General features: G+C 37.7%; 1 protein-coding gene across 1 annotated transcript; it reads right to left on the bottom strand.

Moving 5' to 3' along the window:
- Positions 1-2,768: 2,768 nt before the first annotated feature.
- On the bottom strand, positions 2,769-3,621 carry LOC145105477 (Polyketide cyclase/dehydrase and lipid transport superfamily protein). Its single transcript, XM_079042574.1, has one exon. The coding sequence runs from the start codon at positions 3,454-3,456 to the stop codon at positions 2,950-2,952; it is 507 nt and encodes a 168-aa protein (XP_078898700.1). The 5' UTR covers positions 3,457-3,621; the 3' UTR covers positions 2,769-2,949.
- Between the last annotated feature and the right edge of the window lie 21,240 nt (positions 3,622-24,861).

The raw sequence follows: 24,861 nt of genomic DNA, 5'->3' as shown, positions 1-24,861 counted from the left end.
ATGCTTCTCTAGTCCATAATCATGTTTCCAATTGGCCCACGAAGGCCCACAACAACCTAGTCCAAGAATTGGCCCAAACCGAGGCCCACAAATGCAAAGTCCATTTCTATATTGGGCCACAAGGCCTAATAGGCCTAACTGTTCCAATATTGGCCCAAAGATACATTCAGGCCCAAATATCAGCAAATCCAGGCCCAAAACCATTAGGGCCCAAAGGTCCGAAGTCCACTAAGGCCCAAGTCCTCCTGAGAGCGTACGCCCAACGCACCTCTTCTGTACGCTTAGCATACTGGGCGAAAGGTTGTACGCGTAGCGTACTACATAGTACACCCATCGTACAACCAGCTTATGCACAAAATCCATTAAGTGCTTAATACTTGAAGACTTTACGTCCCAAACTCAGATCTAGATCGTTTGATGAGTTCTAAGGCATAAAGTTGGCAACTTTATGCCTTTGCATGCTCCAAAAAGACCAAATAACATTCTACTTCCATAAAAATGGTCTTAACTCTTGCATGAACCCATTAAGACCTTCAAGATGGCAACTTTCTGTCTTAGGGACTCAAATAGCACCAAGGGTGGCAACCCTAAGCCTAAGAATCAGATTTGAACCATAAAGCTTCTTCCTTGGGGCCAAAAAGGTCGAAAAAATCAACATAAGAGATCTAAGGAAATAACCACCAAGTTTAAGACTTTATACCTCAAAGGAGAGCCAAAAGTTGGTGTGGTTCTGGATCTAAAAGCTCTATCTTCTTCAATAAGTCTTCAAGAATGAACACTTTCTTCAAAAGCACCAAAGTACTCCTCTAATGGCCATCCAAGCTCCAAAATAACTCAAATGAGGCCTAAAGGTCGATTTCTAGGGCTTAGAGGGATGGAGGCTGAAGTTATTAGGGTTAGGTTATGATATAAGGAGCTTAAATAGGGTCCAAGACCCTAAAATAGGGTTCTGATCTGACTGGCGTACGCCCAGCGTACATATGGTATGCCCAACGTACTCCGAAGAACATTCGCGCCCATCCTGGTCAGTACGCCCAACGTACTCCAAGTTACACCCCGTTTAAGACTTTATACCTCAAAGGAGAGCCAAAAGTTGGTGTGGTTCTGGATCTAAAAGCTCTATCTTCTTCAATAAGTCTTCAAGAATGAACACTTTCTTCAAAAGCACCAAAATACTCCTCTAATGGCCATCCAAGCTCCAAAATAACTCAAATGAGGCCTAAAGGCCGATTTCTAGGGCTTAGAGGGATGGAGGCTGAAGATATTAGGGTTTGGTTATGATATAAGGAGCTTAAATAGGGTCCAAGATCCTAAAATAGGGTTCTGATCTGACTGGCGTACGCCCAGCGTACATATGGTACGCCCAACGTACTCCGAAGAACATTCGCGACCATCCTGGTCAGTACGACCAACGTACTCCAAGGTACACCCCGCGTACTACCTTCTTCACTAGTACCCCCCGCGTACGCTTTGTGTACGCCCCGCGTACTCGGCTAAGCCTGAAAACCACGAAACTTCCGAAGGCCATAACTTCTTCGTTATAAGCCCGATTCCGACGATCCTTATATCCACGAAAAGGTAACGAGAAGCCCTACACTTATATCAACTCATACCTTTCTTAAGACCTTCCGAACAAAAATCCATTTTCCACAAAAGCCCGAACTGACACTTTACCGAAATACCCCTAGGCTCCAAAACATGAATCGAATCCTTATGATGACCGATCTTCGGGCCACAACCTCATACTAGGAATCGATTTGGAACAGGATGTTACATTTAGACTCTTATTTTCGGGTGGAAGAAAGTTGGAAGCAAGAGGCCAGGAAGATGAAGCATGGAATGGATTTAACCATGCAAGTCAAAGCTGGCAGGTGCCTTTTGCAGCCCACAAAAAAATTGCACTTAGACTTGCGCGACCCATGTAAGTCCTATGGGGTATTCTTGTCTTTTCACATTTGGTTGCTATTTAGAGGAGGTTCAGTGAGGTATTCTGCAACTTTTAAAGAAGAAATTGGAAGACTTTTTCTTGGAGCTTGGAGGTGTTCTTGAAGCTTGAAGATCATCGTTTTTTTCACTTATCTTTCATCTTAGTTGGAAGTTTGGTACACTTAAACTCTATTTCTTTGTCTTAAACTTAGCCATGTTAGATTAAGTTCATATTTAGTTGATATTGATATAATTCCATAGATGATTAACGACTTTGAAAAATATAATGACTTTGTGATGATTATTTATGAAAGTATTTTCTAGTTAGACTTCTTTTATATTCATTAGTTTAAATGTATGAATAGTTATTAGTTTGTTATTTTTTTTAATATGTAAAAGATCCTCAAATTAAAAAGCAACATATGATTTTTAATTAATGCAAAAATTGGGGGCTTAGATGTTTTTTTTTTCTAGCCCCTTTTGTTTTTACAGTTTCTTATGTTTGACTTATCAACTTTCAAGTTTTTGTTGATTTTTGTGTATGGTAACAAATTTTTAATTTTGATGTTTGATTTTAGACATGGATTGTTTGAAATTGTTTACATTTTACCCTTATGACCGGTTGTAGACAATCATAATGATAAAACATGAATTGTTTCAAATAATTTACGACTATATCAAGCACGAAAAAAAATAATAACTCTATTTGAACACAATTGAAACTTCTTTGCCATTTTAATCATTTCAAGTTATTATCTCATTAAAATATTATTGTATAATAATGTATATGGCGTAAAAGAAAAACATTTAATCCAAAACAAAAATGAGTTGTATACCTTGAGTTTTAAACCAGAAAATGATCACTTTTAATATCATATTATATTCTTCAAATCGGCAGAATGAATACTAAAATGCAGTACAAATACAAAGGGGTAAAGTAAGAAAACACTACCCTCGTTTTATTCTTTGGATTTTATTGAACGGCCTTCTTCTAAACCAAGGAATCCTCCATTTTCTTGGATTTTACTGAACGGCCTTCTTCTGAACGAAGGAATCCTCCATTTTCTTCGCAGTTTGATCCAGTCCATCTTGATACTTCTGAAGAAGATAATCATATGTCAATCCTTCAACTGGATCAACAGTAAACAACCATTTAATCACGCACCCTTCATCACCACCTCCAACCACCTTTAAAGTGGAAAGATATGATTTGAATCCAACATTGCAATCAACCATCTCGTAGCTCATTGACATCTTGTTCCGATCAACGGCCACTAACCGCTCCTTTGACCAACTGCAGTTTTGCTCAGCACTGCCATCTTCAGTTGGGAGAGAGAAACCAGCACAGTAGCGTATGCCGCCGACCTCGCCATTCACGCCATGGACACCGTAGCAAGTAGACATGTTGGGAAACCAGTTGTGGAAGTTGAAGAAGTCTATGAACAAAGGCCATATTTCATCTGCACTTGCTTTTGTTACAGTTGTTGATACCTTACCTTCCCATTTTGCCACAGACGACTTCTCCTCCATTTCTTTATCTTTATGAGAGAGAGAGAGAGAGAGAGAGAGAGAGAGAGATTGAGTGAGTGAGTGTGTGATATGTACTAGGTTCAGGAGGTTGGCAAGACACGTGACGTATAATGATCCATATGATGCGGAGGAGGCTTAGATAAGGCCGGTTAAAGTAAATATTTAAAAAAGAGAATTAATAGACTCGAAGACCGGTTGGTGTCGAATACGGTGATGACGGGTCACGGAGGTGCTCCTGTGAACACGACACCAATGGGTGTTTTAAAACGAAAGAGCATCTTAAATTGTAATTTTTTTTATGGGTCCTGATTTTGCCACTGATAGTTTTTATTCATCCACTCGAAATTTTATATATTGACATTAATACCCTTTAATTTAATTAATAAATAAATTAATAGAGAGAGAAATATCCAATCTCCAAACTGCCTACTGTGAAAGTGTAAAGACAATGGGCGTGTTTGGCAAAAGTAGCTGTTAGCTGGAAGCGGGTAGCGGGTAGCTGGTAGCGGGTAGCGGGTAGCGTGTAGCGGATAGCTGGTAGCGGGAAGCTGTAACTTTTATTTGTTATGCGAGTGTTTGGCAAAAGTAGCTGGAAGCTTTTGAAATATATAAAATTACATAAAAGGACAATTGATTAAAAATAAATAAATATATAAATATATTTTTAAGGGTAATTATGGAAATTGATTTCAAAAGCTCAGTAGCGTTTTGTTAAACGCTACATGAAGTAGCTTTTAGATTTGTAGCGTTTTGTTTTAACTAAAAGCTAAACGCTCGTACTACCAAACGAAACTTTTTGTTTAAACAAGAGCGTTTTGTCAAAAGCTAAAAGCTAGAAGCTCCCAAACGCTTCCAAAAGTTTCATGCCAAACACGCCCAATATTTTCTACTTCTCCTTCGTTGATGCTTGTTCATCTGCACTGCTTCTTCACTTTCTAGTCGCTGCTTCTTCGTCTCACTCTTAAATGGTGAAAGGGTAAGTGAACTTGAATACATCTCCTATCGCTTCTTCATCTCGCTCCAGTACCACTCATTGACCTAGAATTCCCGTCGGTATGCTCCAAAAATTGACGCTCTCTTCCAGTTGTTAATCCTAAAATCGATCGGTGTATGTGTGCATTCCTTTATTGATCGTTGTATATGTGTGTTTATCTGCAATTCTTGTCGGTATGCTCCAATCGAAGGCCCCTTCTTGATCTAAAATACTCGTCGGTATGTCTCTGTAATTCCCGTTGGTGTGTGTTCATCTGCGATTACCGACCAATATCTATGTATCTTTGCGTTCATCTAAAGGTCATTCGATAGGTTGTTCTTTGATTATCAGAAGTCAGAACTTCTTTTTTCAGCATCTAATTGTTATTCTTAATTGATTTATTTAATGTTTCAACACTTGTAGTTATTTTGTAAATATTGCTTTCTTTTTCACTATTGTGCATATGAAGTGAATGATTTGTTGTGGTTATTTTGCAATCGTAAGTTACTTTAACCTTTGAAAGACACAGTTTGCAATAGAAAGTTATAGTATAATGTATCTTTGAACTTGCAAGATGGATTGAATCATTTTTTTGTTGTGGCTATTTATTTGTTGTGATTCTCGATTAAATCATTTGAACTGGTGCATGCTTTAGTGTCAAAAATCTTATTTTGCAATCTTTGCATAACTCGTATAGTTCAGAATTTAACATTGTCGGCCTTTTTCAAACTTTAATGATCGATTAGGAGGTATTGAGTGATTTTATAAGGGCATACATTACAACGTAAACTCGTTGTAGTCTAATTCCATATCCCTTTTCTTTTTTGTTTCAGTTTTGTTTTTCATCACACACCATCCATTCCCCTGTTATTGTACTCTGTCCACAAGCGCAAACTACTTCATCATTGTTGATTCCTCAAGAAAGATGGAAACGAGGACATTCAAAGATGGCACAGAAGATGATGATTCAGAGATGGAGAATGGTTATAATTGGGAAGAAGAAATGATGTGGATATTATATTAATTACATCAAGGAGAAGGAAGTATCGAGTTTTCGTGGTGATACCAGATCATCAAATGACCGCACCATTCTGAGTGAAAGAAGATGATGCTGAGGTATTATTATACCTTAAATTAATTCATATCACGTCAAGCTCATGTTTGTGTTGGGAATAACAATCGGAGAACAGAGCGTGTGAGGGAGTGCCCCCCCCCCCCCCCTCTCAAGTAAAACTTTAATTGTAGCATAGTGCATAGATAAATATAAAGCCCACGAATAATTAGAAGCTCACATCATCTATTACTAACTAGGTGTGAGATCCATGTATTACATGAGTTTATTTAAAAAAAATTAAATATAAAATTTTAACAATTTGAAAAATTTGAATTTATAAGAAAAATGAGAAATTTTTTGCATTATTAAAATTAATGAGACTTTAATGTATTGAATACATTACATATATAAACTCTTTCTAATAAATACCTTACGTATATATTATCTTACATATTAAATGTGGAATTTTAATTTAATAAAATGAAAAATACAATAAAATGACAAGTGGAAAATAGAAAATTTAAAAATTTTAGAAAATGTCATGTGTCCAAATGAAGGAGAAGATGACATGTGGCAAAAAACCTTCGTTTATTAGAGTAGATTTGTACTTTAGTAGTGCTCAACACTTCTCATTCTTTCTTAATATCAATTACTATATAAGAAAATAAAAGTAACCAGTCTCACATTTATTAACTAAAATCTCACTGCATTCACACACATTTATTTTTATTGCCAGATTGCTTCGGTTTATTTTTTAATTCATGTTCATAAATTGATATCTTAATTGTAAATCACTCTAACGAGTAGTTTCTTTATTTTCCACACATAAAGTTATATATGATTTCTACTTTGTGAAACAAAGACAAAACAATTAAGACTAATAGATAAAAATTGGTGTTTATAATCGTTTGAAAACATTTTTTTGAACAAAAATTGTTTTAAAAATGTGAAGATTGATTATTGTAATTTGTAAAGATGGATGTAGCCTATATTTAAATGATTTTTTTCACTATCAATTTTACAGACTCAATTATGTTATTTGGATATAAAAATATTTTAATATCTTATTACGATGTAAGCTCTCCTTATCCTAAAATCATAACTCCGCCCCTGGCCGTTTCAAGCAAATGATACATCACACAAGCGTGTGTATTACCTTATTAATGGGATATATCGCGAGTTAGCTATATTTGTGAAATCATTTTCATGTCCAAACGACGAAAAATGATTAAAGTTTAAGTCGGCCTAAGAATCATCTAGGAAGGATATCGAGTGAGCATTTGATGTTCTAAAGAAACATTGACAAATATGCTTAGTACTGACACAATCAAAAGAATAATATGATTATAGAAGATGAGGGGATGACAATTTCCCGCTACAATAAAAATGAGAATTTACCAACATTCGAAAGAGTAAGTATCGGTACATTGGGATACATGGCGAACATAGGGGAAGTATACGATCGTGTCGGACACCACAACCTTCACACTGATTTGGTGGAAGATTACCGACGATGATTAGGCGTGACGTACTATTTTACTATATTTCGATCATGTTTTTTTAATTTATTTATGTCTTTTTTAGTATGTATTTTTTTAATTAATGAAACGGTTTTCTTTTATTAACTTTATACAGTTACATTTTATTAAATTACATTTTATATAATTACAAAAAAGTATGGTATCATTCCGTGTTAGTTTTGTGGGGTGCGAGAAAAATGATATGGTGCTAAAAAATATGGTAATATGTGACATCACACCCACCGGTCTAAGTATAGACTAAGATAGAATGACATTTAATTTTTATATTAAATTTGTTATTTTAAAACCTAAAAACAACAAAACTTTTTTCACCATTCATCTACCCCTTTTGTCCAATCAATTGGCTACAAGATAACTTTCTAGATGCCCTCGATGGATTGATTCGTGGTGTATGTGGTAAACTAGTAATTAAGTCAACAATAAAGTAGAAATACAAAATCCTTCTTCTGTAATTGGAAAAAAAGGTAGTACTTCCCAATTTCCACTACTCTTTCTTTCTTTCGATATTTATGAACTATATATATCTGAAGTATTATATGATTTTGAAATTGTGTCTATCGCTTATTTGAATTTGGATACATAATTTTGTAATTTGTGATTGTAAATAACTGTATCTATAGTCAATTAAGTCATGTGAATGTTTGAACTTTAAAGTCATAGTAAATTGCAAAATTGGTCCTTATGGTTTACCAAAAAAAAATACCGTTTGAGGTCAATTCTTTTAATGCATGGTTGGTCCAAAATTGAAATTTTCATGTAGATTTGGTCCATCGACGACTTAACGTCATCCAAAACATCTATTAAGTCTCAGATCTCTTTAAACGTTAGGGACATTTCGTCTTTTCAAGTGTTTATTTTTTTTTATATATATCCTAGCCCACCTACTCATATTCTCTCTCTCTCTCTCTCTCTCTCTCTCTCTCTCTCTATATATATATATATATATATATATATATATATATATATATCCCTCCAAATTCCAATGACCAATGTTTGCTATGTTTGCATCCCTTAAATCGTTAAGAATGAGTCATGTTGCGTACGTTGGGCGTACCAAATGGTACGTTGCACGTACACAGTTTGAGCCCCGGCACCTCGGACCATGAGTGCTCCCCGTGTACAGGGTTTGAGTTGACTCGGCTGATTTTGTTGATTTTAATCGATTTTGACCAAGGGCATTTTGGGAAAATTGTTATTAATTTATAATGAGAAATGTTTTGATTATTAGGAGTCGGGTAGAGCCGGTTGTCGGAGCAGAAATTCATTCAGACTGTATTCAGACTGAGACTGAGAGGTGAGTTTTCCCCACTGTACTTATGGGTCAAAGGCACCAAGGTCGGCCCATTGGACTATATATCCTGGTTGTTGTATGATGTTATGCGGAGATATATGGTTATTAATTATGTGATTAAACTGGTAGATATATAGGACTACCTGTGTTGGCTGTTATTGATTGATGTGTTTATATCGATATGTTGTGGTTTACTGGGTTAAAGTGGACCGGCTGATAGACTGAAGGCCAAGATACCCAGGGCGGTCCGGATAGATTGAAGGTATGCAAGGTGGTCCAGTCAGGCCAAAGGCCCAGAAAGTGGTCCAGATGGGCTGAAGGTCTGGTGGGGTGGTCCAGTCATGTTGAAGGCTCTGTGTGCATGTTGTTGTTTGTTATGTTTATGTAGTGGTACTTTGGGGGAACTCACTAAGCGTTGGCTTACAATGTTAGTTTTGTTTCAGGTACTTCTGAGGACTGTGGCAAGGCGAAGGCGTGACCGTACACATCATTGGTTTTATGATGTTGGATCTTGGGAGACTCTGTTTTTAATAATGTTTTTGGAAACAATGGTTATGTAAAAACTTTTTGAGTAAATGAGTTGTTTTGAAAAGTAAATTTTGTTGTGATTTTTGAACGTTACAGTTGTGAAAAAGGATAATGGTGGTGGGGTGTGGATGGGATGATGACGAGTGTACGGTTGTTGGGTAATATGGTCGATGATAGTGTTGATGATGATAGAGAAGACAAATAAGGGCCGCCACCCAAGACTTTGACACTCTATGTGATGATCTCTTGCTTCAGATCCATCAATATCCATTCACAATATATGCCGATTGTGTAACACCCTATTATACCAAGGTCGTAGATTGTAATAAAATAAGAAATAAAAATATAATACTCTTGAGCCAAAGTAATTATCATAGACACGTAGGAAATGTTGATACGATTCTTGTAGATATATAAAACGCGTAAATCCGACTTTGTAAGAAGGAGTTATACTTCTTCAAAGTTTCACAATTAAACTGACACGGCCCAACGTATCGTAAAAATTAAAATTTTGGTAAATTACTTTTCACCCAACCAAAACTGTAAGCACATGCTTAGTGAGTTCCCAAAATACACAACACACATAACCACATAATGCCATGCACATATATACATAGATTTTCCATGGACTCCCTCCATGGTCTTCATCTGGAATGCCTTGGGCTACCCTCATGGTCTTACATCCAAGGGCCTTGGGCTCCCCCTCATGGTCTTACCAAGTGCCATGGGCTCCCCCCATGGTCTTCACACAAGTCAATACATATCAAATGACAAAACCATTGCATATTCAACTAATAAAATCTCATATCAAGTAATAGGTCGGCATTGGTGCCTTCGACCCATTGGTATAGTAAGAAGAATCACCTCAGTCTGCTGAAAACAATCACTGCTCAACTACCAGTCAAACTCTCACACTAAACAAATATACAAATACCCTAATTAGGATTATAATTCAACATAATTAAAGAGCCCAGAATTCTAAGTCCAAGTTCCTCCATAATGACCCAAAGGTCTTTTCTTCACTAATGGGCCTAGCATCAAAGTCCAATTCTATATTGGGGCACAAGGATCAATAGGTCCAAACATACCAACATTGGTCCAAATAATAAATTCAAGCCCGCAAAACCAGCAAGTCCAGGCACAAGCACTTAGGGCCCAAAGTCTCGAAAACCCACCGAAAGCCCAAGGCTCACTGAGAGCGTACGCCCATCGTACGTCTTCTGTACGCTTAGCGTACTGGACTAAGGGGCTGTACACGCAACGTACAAACCGCTCATGCACAAAATCCATTAAGTGCTTAATGCATGCATGCCCTTCACTCAAATTCCAGATCTTGGTCGATTTAATGGTCCTAAGGCATAAAGTTAGCAACTTTATGTTAGATTAGGTGTCTAATCCCATAACTATAATTGGTATGTACTTGACCCGAGAGTAGCATGGTCCATTTGGGTTGCATATCACCAGGACAATTTGATAGGATGGACTTTTGAGAAGAGGTTATTTATGATTCGTTAATATATTATAAGTTCTAATATATTAATATGAAATCATATGATTTAATTAGTATTGATCAAGAATTAATTTGGAGTTAATTTTGTGATAAAAAAAGACTAATTAAATATATGGGGATTGATTTGGTAAATCAATGATTTTTATAATGTGGGCCAATTATTATTTAGGATGGGCTAAACCAATATGGTAGTCCATGGAGGTTTAACCCATGGATCATAGGTAATATGAAAGGTCATGGGCATTAGGGTTTACATGGATGTAACCCTAATGTTGCCACACTATATAAGAAGCCCCTTAGCATCCAAAATGGTACACTAGTGATTCTTAGAGTTACATGAGCCGATTTTAAGCACAAGATACTCTCTCTCTCTCTCTCTATGTCTCTCTCAAAAGTCATCCTTTGTCCTAGGTGTGTTGTGATTCCATTTGAGGTGCAACACTTGGGGCACTAAGTTCTTAAAGGCCAAACTCAAAAAGTTCTACAAGCTACAACAAAGAGGTAATTCTATAACTCTCTTTTATGTTGATTATGTCATTTTGCATGCTAGTTGTAGGCTTAATGCTTTGGAAACAATATTGCATGTATAATTAGAGAAAACATAGATCCAAAGCATTTAGGGTTGTATGTGCACCATAGGATGTTGTAGTAAACTAAAACCCATCAGTGGTATCAGAGCCTATGATTGTTTTTTATTATATTTGATGCAAGTATGTTATTTTTAAAGCTGAAAATTGTTGTCTGACTGCCCTACTCGACGAGTCCAAGCTTGAACTCGACGAGTAGGATGAGTTTAAGCATGAACTCGGCGAGTCCATAAATGGGCTCGACAAGTTGGATGTCCAGACAACAAATTTTCAAGTTTTTTGGCCTGTTTTGGATTAGAATCATTACCACAAAATGTTTTAGTTCATAAAATTTGATTTTGTTGTTATGGTAATTATGATTCTCATCCAATTAATAGATAATTATCAAAATTTCAAAACTTGTATTAGTTTATATGATTAAGCTAATTTCTTGAAATTTGTTTGATATGAATTATCTTGACTTATGAGTTTAATTTAGATCATAGACAAATTGTTTGATTTCGTTAGTTAGAATATTTGATCTAAATGTTTTGATGAAATCCATAACTTGTCCTCAAGTTATGGAAAGTGAAAAGTCTCATTTTTAAATGTCATCTTAAATTGTTTTAAGTCTTCCATAACTTGTCCTCAAGTTATGGAACTTGAAAGGTCTTTCATAAATGTTTTTTATGAACTCGATAACTTGTCCTCAAGTTATGGAATTCAAGAGTCCTTTTCATAAAACCTTTATTAAACTCATAAGTTATGAAAATCCAAGAGTTTTGACAAGTTTCAAAACTTGCCCTCAAGTTTTGGAATTTGTAAAGTTTCACTTTTGAATACTTTAGTTCCAAACCCTAGAGTTTTAAAAGTTAAAATTCAACCCTTATACTTTATATTATTATAAGTTTAATAATTATATATATGTATAAGACAAGTCAGTCTTACCGTTAGCAGGCCTCATTCACAAAGCCGGTATATAAGGGGGGTATAAGGTTACTGCCTATAAAATGGCAGTTTAATGGGTGTCCACTCTCACCCACCGCTTCCTTGACTGGTGAAGGGTCGTTAGCCGAAAGGGTTTGACAGGACATTAATTAAAAGTATAATGATAATTATAAAGTAACTAAACTTTTATTAAATTCGCAATCTTAGTTACTTTAGGAAAAATGTGAAAATGGTGCTATTCCATGAAATTGCATTGTGCACCTTGTTAAGTCGTTAGTGGAGCGTGTGTGGTTAACCGGCACACTAATCTGGGATTAACAGTGCATGGAAAAGGGTAGCTTGATGCTAATCATAGATCAATGGAATGTGTGTGGTTAACCAGCACATTGATTAGGTGGTTTGTAACATTGGGTGTACCAAGCTAATTTGCATGGTTATTCACACCTTGTTGTGATCCTCGGCATCCCAGTCACAAACTTGAAGGGACAATTGAGATTTAAACATGCCATTGAAAAGTTCAATGAATCTCAAAAGATCTAGGAATTTCAATCCATTTAAAACTTAATAATCAATTTTGTTTTTCATGGTGGAAATTGGTAAATCGTCATTTACCTACCTTCAAATATTTTGCAATTGGATTACGGCATCCCTATTCCGAATTGTAAAATATTGTGTTGGGTCCTAGCCTTAATATTTCATTTGGGTGTTATATTAAGGACTTAAATCAACTAACTTGAATTTCTCCCATTATTGATGTCTAGTTCAGACAACTATGGTCTTCCCGAATCTTTTGGAAAAACCTTTCTTTATAAAGATGATTTTCCACAAGGCGATCAAGGTGAAAAATTAATCCCTTCTTCGTGCTGTAGTGGAACTTCACTTCCTCCACCTCCTACAATAATTCTCCCTAACCCACAAGTTCAAGGTCACTCAAAGCCCTATTGGCAAGCAAACACAAAGATGGAAAGTTTGTATGTGCTCACGTCTTGGAGATGAAGTTGCATATTGACAGGCTGGGAGAGTTGGGTGTCGAAGTCTCGAGGAAGTTGGCTGTTGACTGGGTTCTTCAATCACTTCCTAAGTCATATAACGGGTCTTTAAGGACCACTATATGGGAGATCACGACATGACCCTTATTTATCTAACATATTTGTTTGTTGCTGCTGAATCAGCAATGATTTGGCACACTAGTAAAGAAAATTTGATTGGAAGATCTACTCCCCAAACTTCCATGGACATTGACAATGGTAACATTGGAAGTCCAGAAAAGCTTTCTCTTCCCAATGGAAAGGGATCATTCATGGTCAAGTCATTTGACAAAATGGTAAAGAGAAAGGCTAAGTCTGAGATAGTCCCGTGTACCATTCCCAAAGAGTCCATATGTTTCTGTTGCCAAAAGAAGGGGCATTGGTTGCGAAGCTGCCATATTTACCTGAAAGATCACAAGGATGGTAAAGTCAGAGTGTATGACTCTAATTTAGGTAAAGTCCACTGTCTAACTCTATTAAGTTCCTATTTGGAGATTCTTAATACATGATGTAATGTAATTACATTATGATGTTTTGTAGAATTGAAGAAAAGAAAGGAAGCTTAAAGGAAGAGTAAGTTGATTCTGATCGCGAAGAGATGGATTCCGATCGCATGGTTCGATGATCAGAATTTTGAGCTGCTGCTTAAGAGTTATGATAAATTGCTTAGGAATAGATAACAACATAGTTTTTCATATGTATTTGCATTGTAAGGACAAGTTTTCCGCAAGTTTATAAATAAAAGAAAAAAAAATATTTTATTTTATTTTAAGTCTCCTTAAAATGGCTTTTGTGAAAATTGTTGTTTATGTTTTTCCATTGATAGCAATATTGGAAAAATGGATTTGGTTCTTTCGTTTGTGGAAGTCAAAATTTACCAAATAAGGAAACATTCTCATCACCCAAGTTTCAGTTGGATAGAAACTTGGAATCATGCAACTTGTATTGTGTGATGAATGAGAACCCTCATCTTTGGGAAATTAAGACTAATTCCTTGTTCACATGAATATGTGAGTCAAGTGAAGGACTAGGGAATCGGGTACACTGGGTGTGCGCTGGTCATGTCCACCACAAAGAACGATAAGACTATTCGTCATGATTTACTAAAGTTTAGTAAATATGGTTATGCTTACAAGTTTAAGTATAATTCTGAATCATTGGAAAAGTTCAATGTATGGCAGAACGAATGAGAAAAATCAAATTAGGCAGAAAGATAGAAGTTTCTCCAATCCGAAAAGATGGGAGAGTACTTGAGTATTGTGTTTTATGATCATCTTAATGATTATGAAAACCATGTCACAATTGATCCTCTAAGGATATATTAGTGCATTCGTATGGTTAATAAGAGGAATCGTGAATTGTTGAAATGGTTAAATCAAGAAGATGAGTCATACTTCGTTCCAAAAACAAGTCTTAGAGTCATACTCCGAGCTTGTGCCTTGAGTGACACTAAATTAAGAAGGTTTATAACACTCATCAAAGGTAGAGTAACATGTTTCTTACTCTTGTACATTTGAGACTGGTAAGTTGTGATGTCTTGGTAAGGACAAAGACCAACTAAGGCCAATTGTGTGAAGTGTTTGTCTTGATAAGAATCCGTACTAACTCTTGAATATTTGTTTGTCAAGGAATGGTTCTTGACAAGAGAGTCTTATGTAACGTCCGTGTTTCTAGGCTAGGCATTAATATTGACATAATGGTCTAGGTTAACCTTTGTAACTCATTTAGAAGAAATGAAAAGGAATTATGTGAATATTATGTGAATTATGTGTTTTATGCTTAATTATTAGGGTTTAATTAATTAAGAATAAAAATGAGCGTCCAAAATTAAATTTTAGATAAATCCGATATCTATTAAGAAACTTTTAGTGGGCGTGACAAGGATTACGGATATATAAAGAATACCGAAATCCGAGTTATAACGAAGAAGTTATGACCTGTCGAAGTTTCACGATAAACCGGCACGGTGCCGAATGTCGTAAAAAGTGAGTTTTCGATAAACTACTTTTTGGCCTGAGTGATCTAAACGAAACTCGTAGTGTTCATTAAACCGAGAGTAAGTATAAAAAGAACGCCCAAATCTGACTTCGTATGAGGAAGTTATGATTTTTCGAAGTTTCAACATAGCAGTAGACAACTAAAAACTCGAATTTTAGATCGAGTGATTTTTAGCCGACACGACCTAAACGAGAATTGAAGGTCTCGTCATTAGTAGCACAACGGTAAAAAGTCTGACGAAAACGGACGTCGGATGAAGAAGTTATGAATTTTTAACGGATTTCCTGTCCCGGTCTGTTAAAAATAATAATATAAAAATCAATGTCAAAATTAGCCGACGAAGTCTAAACGAAAGTTGTAGAGCGTAATTTTACCTACGCGTGCATATAAAGAACGTAAAAAACGGAGCTCGTATGCGAAAGTTATGAATTTTAGAAGATTTTGGCACAAAATTCGAGAAATTTCGCGTGGATGAGCTTCACCCGGAAATGCCACGTCACCTTCGCTCATAGCGCGCCATGTGTCCAAATTGTTGAGTCACCTAAGGCCAGCTGGCGAGGCGTGTCGCTTCCTGATTCGACCGAAGTCTCGGCCCTCGCACATCCGACGCGTGTACGGTGACGCTTCGTATCCGAGCTTCGCAGGTCCAATCCGAGGGCGCCCCGTGTCCGACGCGTGTCTTCCTCCGGATCCTAGTACGTGGCCTTCACTGCTACTGCCACCCGCCTCGCTGACTCGCCCTTCTGATCAACCGACTTCGGACCTCGCAGCCTATAAATAGAAGGCATGCGAGCCTTCCCGGGTAATTTTGGGAAATTGCCCATTTTTACCCCTTTTTCAATATTTTGGTTATTTTGACCACCCCCGATGCCCCGAGATCATTTCCAATGCCCGGAACACGTCTCGGAGTGCCCGAGAAGCCCGGGAAATTTATTTTTTCGGTTTCGAAGCCCGACCCTCGCAGAGCCCGGTTTCTCAATAAAACTCCCGGTTTTATTAGAAACGATCGTTTTTAGGAAACGAATTGCTGCCCGATTTTCACTAATCAAGTGAGTGTATAGTCACTTTCACCTTACACATAGATATGAAGTATTTACCTTAAAATACGTGCTATGTGTAAATATATTAATTGTTTATTTGAGGTGACTGTTGAATTGATGTTTTATACAAGTTTTAAACTGTATATATATTTTTATCTACAAATATGTTGGGTAAAACATGGGTAGATGAATTAGATAATGTGTGATGAAATAAAAGTAATGAGAGGTATCGATGTTTAAGATGATCTAGTCATCTAGCAGAGTATAGCCAATGGCCACAGACTATTTTAGATAGTCCAGTGGAACGTTAGTAGACTTGTAATCGGTACGTATGTTTGAACTATATGTTCATAAAGTGTTCTTGAACTATATGTTCGTTAGGTGTTTTTGAACTATGTGTTCATCCATTAGTTCTTCCTTTTGACACTATTACATGTCGGGGTACGGGAGCGTACGGGAGTACTTTATCAGTATTTTCCCTATACTTTTATTTGGAAGAGCTTTGGAGTCTTTGTTCTTTTATGAAGTGATTAGACAAGCTTCATGAGTTAGTGATATAGATCATGAGTTAAATAGTGGGTGTGTGATGAAAGGTGAGTTGGATAGATGAGATGATCAGTAATATAGATCATGAGTTGAGAGTGAGTGGTGAAATATGGGAAAAGCTTTTACCCAGATGTTGGCGTGAGTGGTGCAATATGAGAAAAGCCCTTACCCAACGTTGACCCCCGTCATTCAGCAGAGTAGGGATGACAACCATGGACTGTTCTAGACGGTCTGCGGAACACTAGCAGGCTCGCAACCTGTAGGTGTTAATGGACTTGAGTGTTCATTCGTTGTACTCTAAGACCCCCGTCATTCAGCAGAGTATGGATGACAACCATGGACTGCTTTGACGGTCTGTGGAACACTAGCAGGCTCGTAACCTGTAGGTGTTAATGGACTTAAGTGTTCATTCGTTGTACTCTATTCCCCTCATGAGTGCCTTTAGGGCAAGTAAGGCTGGGGAAAACCCCTTAGTATGTTCATCAGCTGTATGGAAAACCCATTGACATGTATTGCGGGGGGGAACTCCCGTGGGAAATACCGTCGATGAATAAGAGCTATGGACTAGCACATGGCGACGATGTGACTTCGTGCCTATTTGACATAAATTGCTGAAGGAAAGCAATGTTGTCACCTTGTTGGTTGTTTTATGTTAGGATGTCTTGTTTGACATAACTTGCTGAGGGAAAGCAATGTTGTCACTCCGATGTTTGTTTTATTTGACATAACTTGCTGAGGAACCCCCAAAGCAATGGTGTCACCCCTAGTGATAATCCTTAGGCTAGGTCCCTTATGATAGTTGTTTTAGGGACGTAAAGTGAGGATAATGGGAATGGGTAATTAGGGTTATTTTGGTTGATGGAATTAATAAATTTATTGTTGATTGAGAACTTAATAAGTTTATTATTTATTGTGGGTTGAAAACCCTATATGCTCACCAGGCTCCCAAGCCTGACCCACTCAGTTTAATTGTATCACAGGTATCGATACGAAGTTGCTTTACACTGAGAGATTAAAAGAGAAGTAGATCACTAGTGTAAATGAATGCAAGTTTTGTTTATGCTTATGTTTTTGTATTGACAATGACATCCCAATGGTTTAAGTGAATAAAATACATTTCTTCGGAAATAATTTGATAACATATTTATCATGTTTTTCTGGGAACAAATTCCGCAACACTTTTAATCAAATGATTACTCTGAAATTATTTTAAAAGCATAAATTAAATCGGTCTTTTCTGGCCGTGAAATTGGGGATGTCACATCTTATATGTCAAGAGGTCAGTGGGAGTCTTAAAAGATCTTGACAAGTTTCAAGAACTAATCAAGAATAAAACCTATTGTTTATCACTAGCACACGACTTAAGGTTTGTAACCTATCATGTTGGAATATCCTTGTTTCTGTGCCCATTCTAGTTAAATTTGACTATGCATGTGAGTTCTATGAGTTCTTAATTGTTTGCATAACAAACTTGGAAGCAATGGTAAGCCCTTGTGCTGCCAGGTGCAAGAAATTAAGATTGAACAAGTTCAGTCAATATGAGTTTGGGTTTGTCACTAACCATGTCTTGTGATTATGGTTATGACAAATTCACATGGATAGGAACACATATACCATAAAATATAAGTGTCATAAGGTTTCTCTCCAATTCATGAAAATGATTGTGAGGAAACGCTTTCACTAAGTAGATTTTAATAGTTAGCAATTGTGATATTTGCATTCTCAAATTCGATTATGATTACGACATCCCTCTTCATAGTTCGAATTGTGAGAAATGACAAAGGTCTAAACATTTCAGACTTATGGCTATAAGTTCTAAAATTGTTAAGACACACATGTGAGCTATCTAAGGAATGATGTATGATTTTGAGAAGCCTAGATAAAGTCTTATCAAAGCGTCTCGTATCAGAAATATGAACTTTGGTAATGAAAGTCAATAAGTATTGATTTTCAGAAGTCTAGCTGATTTCTGGGTACATGTCAAAGCTAGTGGGAGCATAAGTATTATGCTAGTAAGATAATAATTATTATGCTAGTGGACCATAATTATTATGGTAAGTGTTGCAAGTTAGCAATGTTAATTATAGAAAACAACGGTTTCAATTCGCAAAGTTGCAGGGTTTGAAAAGTTGTTTTGCCATAATTAAGGGAGAGGAAATTATACTTCATTTCAAAATCTAAAAGCTTAGATTGAGTTTTTAATCAAATTTAGTCAAATATATATGAATGTTATGTTGGAATGGTTCAACATAAGGAAATTCTATATATGGAAATGTTAATTGCGTCCTCAAAATTCGATTATGATTACGACATCCCTCTTCATAATTCAAATTCTAAGAACATGGCAAATAGAAATATTATAGCAAAAGGCTGATCATGTATCATGTCTTTATGTTAGACATTATGAATCGCATCACATATGCTTCGGGTATAGGATCGATTGCATATGCTATAATATTCTCGTGTTCTAATTTTCCAAATGCCTAGGGCATTAAGAGGGAAAAAGGATTAGAACCGGATATGACTAAAGTGGTTAAATGTAACACCCATAAAATTCAAGCCAATTTAAAACTTTTTAAAACATTTAAAACCATTAAGTTATTACAGTTTATTTTCAAAATAATTTAAACATCAGAGTATCCCCAGAATCAATCATGAAAATGTAAGGAGGTGCACGATCACGCCTTCGCCTTCCCGCGATCATCATAATACCTGAAACAATAATTGATAGATGTAAGCTCGAAGCTTAGTGAGTTACCCCCAAAATACCAACGCCATACATATATAACCATATCATATAAACATATAAGCAAACAACATGCATAATGAGCAATCAGTCTGACTGGACCGAATCCCGGTCCTCAGTCTATCTGGACCACTCTCCGAGCCCTCGGCACGTCTGGACTGCCCTCCTCGGTGCCTTCAGCCTATCCGGACCTCTCGCTGGGCCTTCGTCCTGACTAGATTTGCCCGGCCCGGGCCTGCAGTCTACCCGGTCCGCCCAGGGTGTCTTGGCCTACTGCACACAGCAGGACCTGCCTCAACCATTTCCCCAAACCAACAAACATGTGCACATACATATAAACAAGTAAACATGCAGATCTAACAGATCACTAACATGACAACCATTACCGATCTAACCGATCAATAACATAGCAACCATCCTATAACCAGGATGAAATCTAACATAGCAACCATCCTAAACCAGGATGAAATCTAGCATATCAATAGCATAGCAACCATCCTAAACCAGGATGTAATCTAACATAGCAACCATCCTAAACCAGGATGAAATCTAACATAGCAACCATCCTAAACCAGGATGAAATCTAACATAGCAACCATCCTAAACCAGGATGAAATCTAGCATAGCAATAACATAGCAACCACCCTAAACCAGGATGTAAATCATAAAGGGCCGGCTTTGGTGTCGTAGACCCTGTTGATATAGTGAGGAGAACTCACCTGGCACTACTGAAGTCCCGCGGATGAAACTTCAGATGCTGGTTGACAGCTTCCCGAACTGTCAACATCAAACAATACCCAATTAGATAATTGGTTCCAATCCCAAGGTCCAACTCACACTCCAAAGGCCCAAAAGTCAAGTAATAGGCCAAAGCCCAATATATGGCCCAATTTTCCAAATTGGGCCCAACCCTTCACATGGTCATAATTAAAGGCCCAACTACTTAGTCCAGTCCAAACATTTGGCATTTCCAATGGCCCAATATCATAAAATCATCGAGGCCCAAACTATGGCCCATCTACGGCCCAATTTTCCAAATTGGGCCCAAACCCTCATATGGGCCTTACCCTAAAGCCCATTAAATTATTCTAGTCCATTTGCTTCTTCTTGGATGGCCAAGTAATAACCCAATTACCAAAGCCCAATAGAAAGGACCAACTCAAGGCCCAAGTGAAATTAGGGTTTTCACATGAAATGACGATTAGGGTTAAGTGTTCCTACTTAACCCATTAAGGACTTAATCTATTAAGTCCAATATTATATTAGGTTAATTTGTTATGATTATTAATTAACATTTTAAGTTTACTAAATAATTCCAGTGCGGGTCCCGACCATTCCCAAATTTAGGGTTTCATGACATTAGGGTTTTCCAAACCCTAATTAGGGTTTCCTACCCAATACTAGCCCGTTAGTCAATTGGTTGGGCTTTTAGGTCACTTTGGGCCTCATTGGGCCCATTAGGGTTTTATTAGGTCAGTTAGGGTTTCCTTGGGCCCATTATGGCCTCCTTGGGCCCACTAGGGTTTTATGCATCCCAAACGAATCAAACACAACAAGGCAAAGCACACCGCCACCCGACACGGCGGCCGGTGGCGGTAGCCACCACTTCACGGTGGTGGTTGCAAGTTTTTTTATTATTATTCCGGTTACAAATTACAATAATACCCACAATAACCCAAAATAAACTTCCCATAACTACACCCACCACCACCTTGTGGCGGCAGACGGTGGTAGAGAGTGGCAGCCACCACCTTACGGTGGTGGTGGTGGCCCTTTTGTAACTCCGGCCAAGGCAATCACACACACGACACACACACAAACACACCCTCTTCTGATCGCGAGATAAGCCCAGCCACCCCCACCTGGTGGCGCGTGATGATGGCGGCAGCAACACATAATGGCAGACAATTGTGACACTTGCGGCGGCGGCGAGCCACAATGACAACAACGGTGGTCTTCGTAGCTTCTTGGTGGTCATTTCGAGATATCGGCAACCATAAGAAGAAGAAGAAGGTAACAGGAGAGGCGTAGCAGCGGACGGTCGCAGCTGCGTCAGCGGTCTTCATTGGCTTCTTCCCGGCGGCCCTCGATGACGATTGGAGCGACGAGATCGCTGGAAACGACCGTGGCGGCACTAAACGGTCCGGCGACCCACCAAACCGACGTCACATGTGGCTCTTCATCGTTGTTGTGGCTGCACCGGCGGTGGGCTTCGATGGGCGGCACCGGTTGGGCTAGGAGACGGCGGCCGGACACAGCAGCAAGGTGAGTGGCGGCTGGAGGGACAAGGGTGGAGAGGGTGGTGACGGCTGGAGTTGTATTAGGGTTAGGGTTGAACGAAGGTAGCGGATTTTTAAGTCCTGCTCACACACAAACATTATCCCATATTGTCACTTTCAGTCCCTCCTCCTTTATACTTTTCAATTCACATCCTAAAATTTACCATTTGGCCCCTGCTCCTAAAAATCCTTCCAGAATAAGCCCAAAAGTTACCAATTACACCCTACCTTCTAGAATCCTTTTCAAAATAAATCTTGAAATTATACCTTAACCCCCTGGAGATTCAAATATTGTCATTTGGCTTCCCGAAACCAACACCCCACTAACTATTATTTAATTTTGGACTATAATAATATAAAATAATAATGTAAATTGCTTCTCGGGTTCCAAGTTTATTATTTAATTATTATATTTTAAATGGGATGTTACATTAAACAAATGTTAAGGACAATCTAAGGTTCTCCAAAGATTGGTCTCTTAAGGACAGTTGGAAGTATAGTAATGGATGAACCATATTGACATTATTATGAATAGACATGTAACGCCCGTAGATCCGGGCTAGTCAATTTAGAGGCAATAAGTGTCGAAAACGACTTTTCGGCAAAAGATTATTTAGAATAAATAATCTTAACCAAGTTGTAGAATATGTCTCAAGGTTTCCGTACATGTAAAGAACGCCGAAATCCGAGTTATAACGAAGAAGTTATGACCCGCCGAAGTTTTACGGCAAAATCGGCACGGCACCGGGAGACGTAAATAGTGAATTTACGATAGAGCGACTTTTAGCCTTAGAGATCTAAACGAAAGTCGTAGAATACGTTAAACCGAGAGCGTCCATAAAAAGAACGCCCAAATATGACTTCGTATGAGGAAGTTATGATTTTTCGAAGTTTCGGCTTAGCAGTGTACAGCCCGAAGTTCGAATATTAGATCGAGCGGTTTTTAGCCGACACAACCTAAACGAGAATCGAAGATCTTGTTAATAGTAGCACAACGATAAAAAGACAGACGAAAACGGACGTCGGATGAAGAAGTTATGAATTTTTAACGGACCAATCCTGTCCCGACCTGTTAAAAATATAACTTTTAAAATAAAGTAAAAATTAGCCGACGAAGTCTAAACGAAAGTTGTAGAGTGCGTTCCCGCCTACGCGTGGATATAAAGAACGTCAAAAACGGAGCTCGTATGCGAAAGATACGAATTTTTAAAGTTTAGACTCGAATTTGCGAAATTTGTTGCTCGATTGATGACGTGGCATAATCTGGACCGTCGCTTGCTGAACACGGCTCGCTTCGGATGAAGGACACGTCGCCCTCGCATACGCCCCGCGTCCGAAGCTGGGTACGCCCGACGTACTCGATCTTGTCCGGTTCCGAGAGTGGGTGCGAGACAGCTGGCTTCGGCTGACAATCTTATCCGAGGACTACGCCCAGCGTAACCGAGAGGCTTCGCCCCTATAAATACCTGCAAGGGTCTCCGAGTTTTTCACACCATTTTCTTTCTCTCTCTAAATAACTTTCTCTCTCTAAGGGTTTTAACCATCCCCTAAGCCTAGGTGATCCCCTAGCACCCTAAGGAAGCCCCGAGGCTCCCGGAGTCCCGATAAAAAGGGTCTTTCGGTTCGGAAACGCTGCTCCGAGCAAAGCCCGGTTTTCTTTAAAATCCGCTGTAAGTGAGCTACGCTTACGCAATTTTTAATATAGCTTTTAAATAATTATAGTAATGTTATTAGGTCCTTAAAATAATTATTTGAGCTATTATTATGAATTATATTGAGTGTTATTTAACGCTTATATAATAATAATAATAGCTAGACTATTAATTAGTCGCGGTTAACGTTAGACTAAACCCTAGTGGTATTGATGCTAGGTTTTGTCGAGGGAAACTTATTTTGAGATAACGAAGTGCTGTTCGAGTGCCGAGTCACAACCTTATCAGGTGAGTGCATAGTCCCTTTCATGAACATGATTTTAATACAAGTATTGATTGAAGTATTAATTATATGTTTATGTGCGAGTTAATTGATGTTGCGTGAAATACGTGTTAAAGAACGTACCTGATTATATATGATGATTTAGGATAAAGAGTAAACCTAAATTAATTATGAGGAATATTGGGTAGTATTTTCTTACGAGTACGAGTGAGTTATACTCAGAGAATAGAACTTTAGTATATGTCATTGATCCGGGAGCATGGATTAGACATAGTCATTGTCCCTAGTCCGAGAGTATGGATTGGACATAGTCAATCGTCCTTAGTCCGGGAGTATGGATTAAGACCTAGTCAGTCGTCCTCAGTCCGGGAGTATGGATAGGACATAGTCATTCGTCGTTAATCCGGGAGAATGGATTTACACATAGACACTTGTCCCTAATCCGAGAGTGTGGAATGGGCACAATTATTGATTCGAGAGCATGGATTAGATCCGAGAGTATGGATTAAGTAAGAGGTAAAATTTAAGGTCCGGGAGTATGGATAGTCTCGTTGTGAGGATTTACGGGGTGGGGTAAGAGTTGCTATTATATATATAGTGAAATTGTATATTTTGTGAGTTCTAAATTATATATATGATATAACATTGTGGGATTGAAATCCCTATGTACTCACCAGGTTTCCCAACCTGACCCACTCAGTTTATTTATATCACAGATGTTGATATGAAGTCACATTACACTGAGAGATTAAAGGAGATATAAATCACTAGTGATAATGAATGTAAGTTCTGTTTATGCTTATGTTTCTGTATTGACGATGACATCCCAAATGTTTTAAAATGAATAAAAATACTTTTTTTGAAATGCTTTGATAACGTATTATCATGTTTTACTGGGAACAAATTCCGCAACATTTTTATCAAAAGAGGTACTTTGATTTTTATAAAGCATAAACAAAACCGGTCTTTTCTGGCCGTGAAAATGGGGATGTCACAAGACAAGATTTTACTGATAATGAGTTGTTGTGTGGCAAATATGGAATGTTTCCATATTGGGAGTTGGATGTTAAGAATAGATGAGAAAGTTAGAAACTTTTATGCAAGAAGGATGTTCAAAGGAATGTACTTTGAATTTGAGACTTCGCTTCCTTGGAATTGTTTTGTTATCAATCTCCAGTGGAAAGTTTTGTAATATCGTTGGTCAAGTCTCTGTGACTTTTGGTACCTAGACATTACAGAAGAATCATTGCATAATAGTTTTGAATCTAACACTTCCTAGTAGTAACAAGAATTTGAAATTCTTACACTTGCAATAAAGATTTGGAATGTGAAATGAGCATCATTGAAATGCTTTCATATTGATCTATTTCACAAAGTCAGGACCATAGACAAACATAGTGTGCATGCTTGGAGCATGGCATA

The sequence above is a fragment of the Lactuca virosa genome, chromosome 1 (assembly GCF_052849685.1).
Source record: "Lactuca virosa cultivar CGN04683 chromosome 1, Lactuca_virosa_CGN04683_v6, whole genome shotgun sequence".
Classification (NCBI taxonomy): domain Eukaryota; kingdom Viridiplantae; phylum Streptophyta; class Magnoliopsida; order Asterales; family Asteraceae; genus Lactuca; species Lactuca virosa.
Note: the sequence above shows the minus strand (reverse complement) of the source record. Positions and strands in the feature narration are given on the sequence as shown.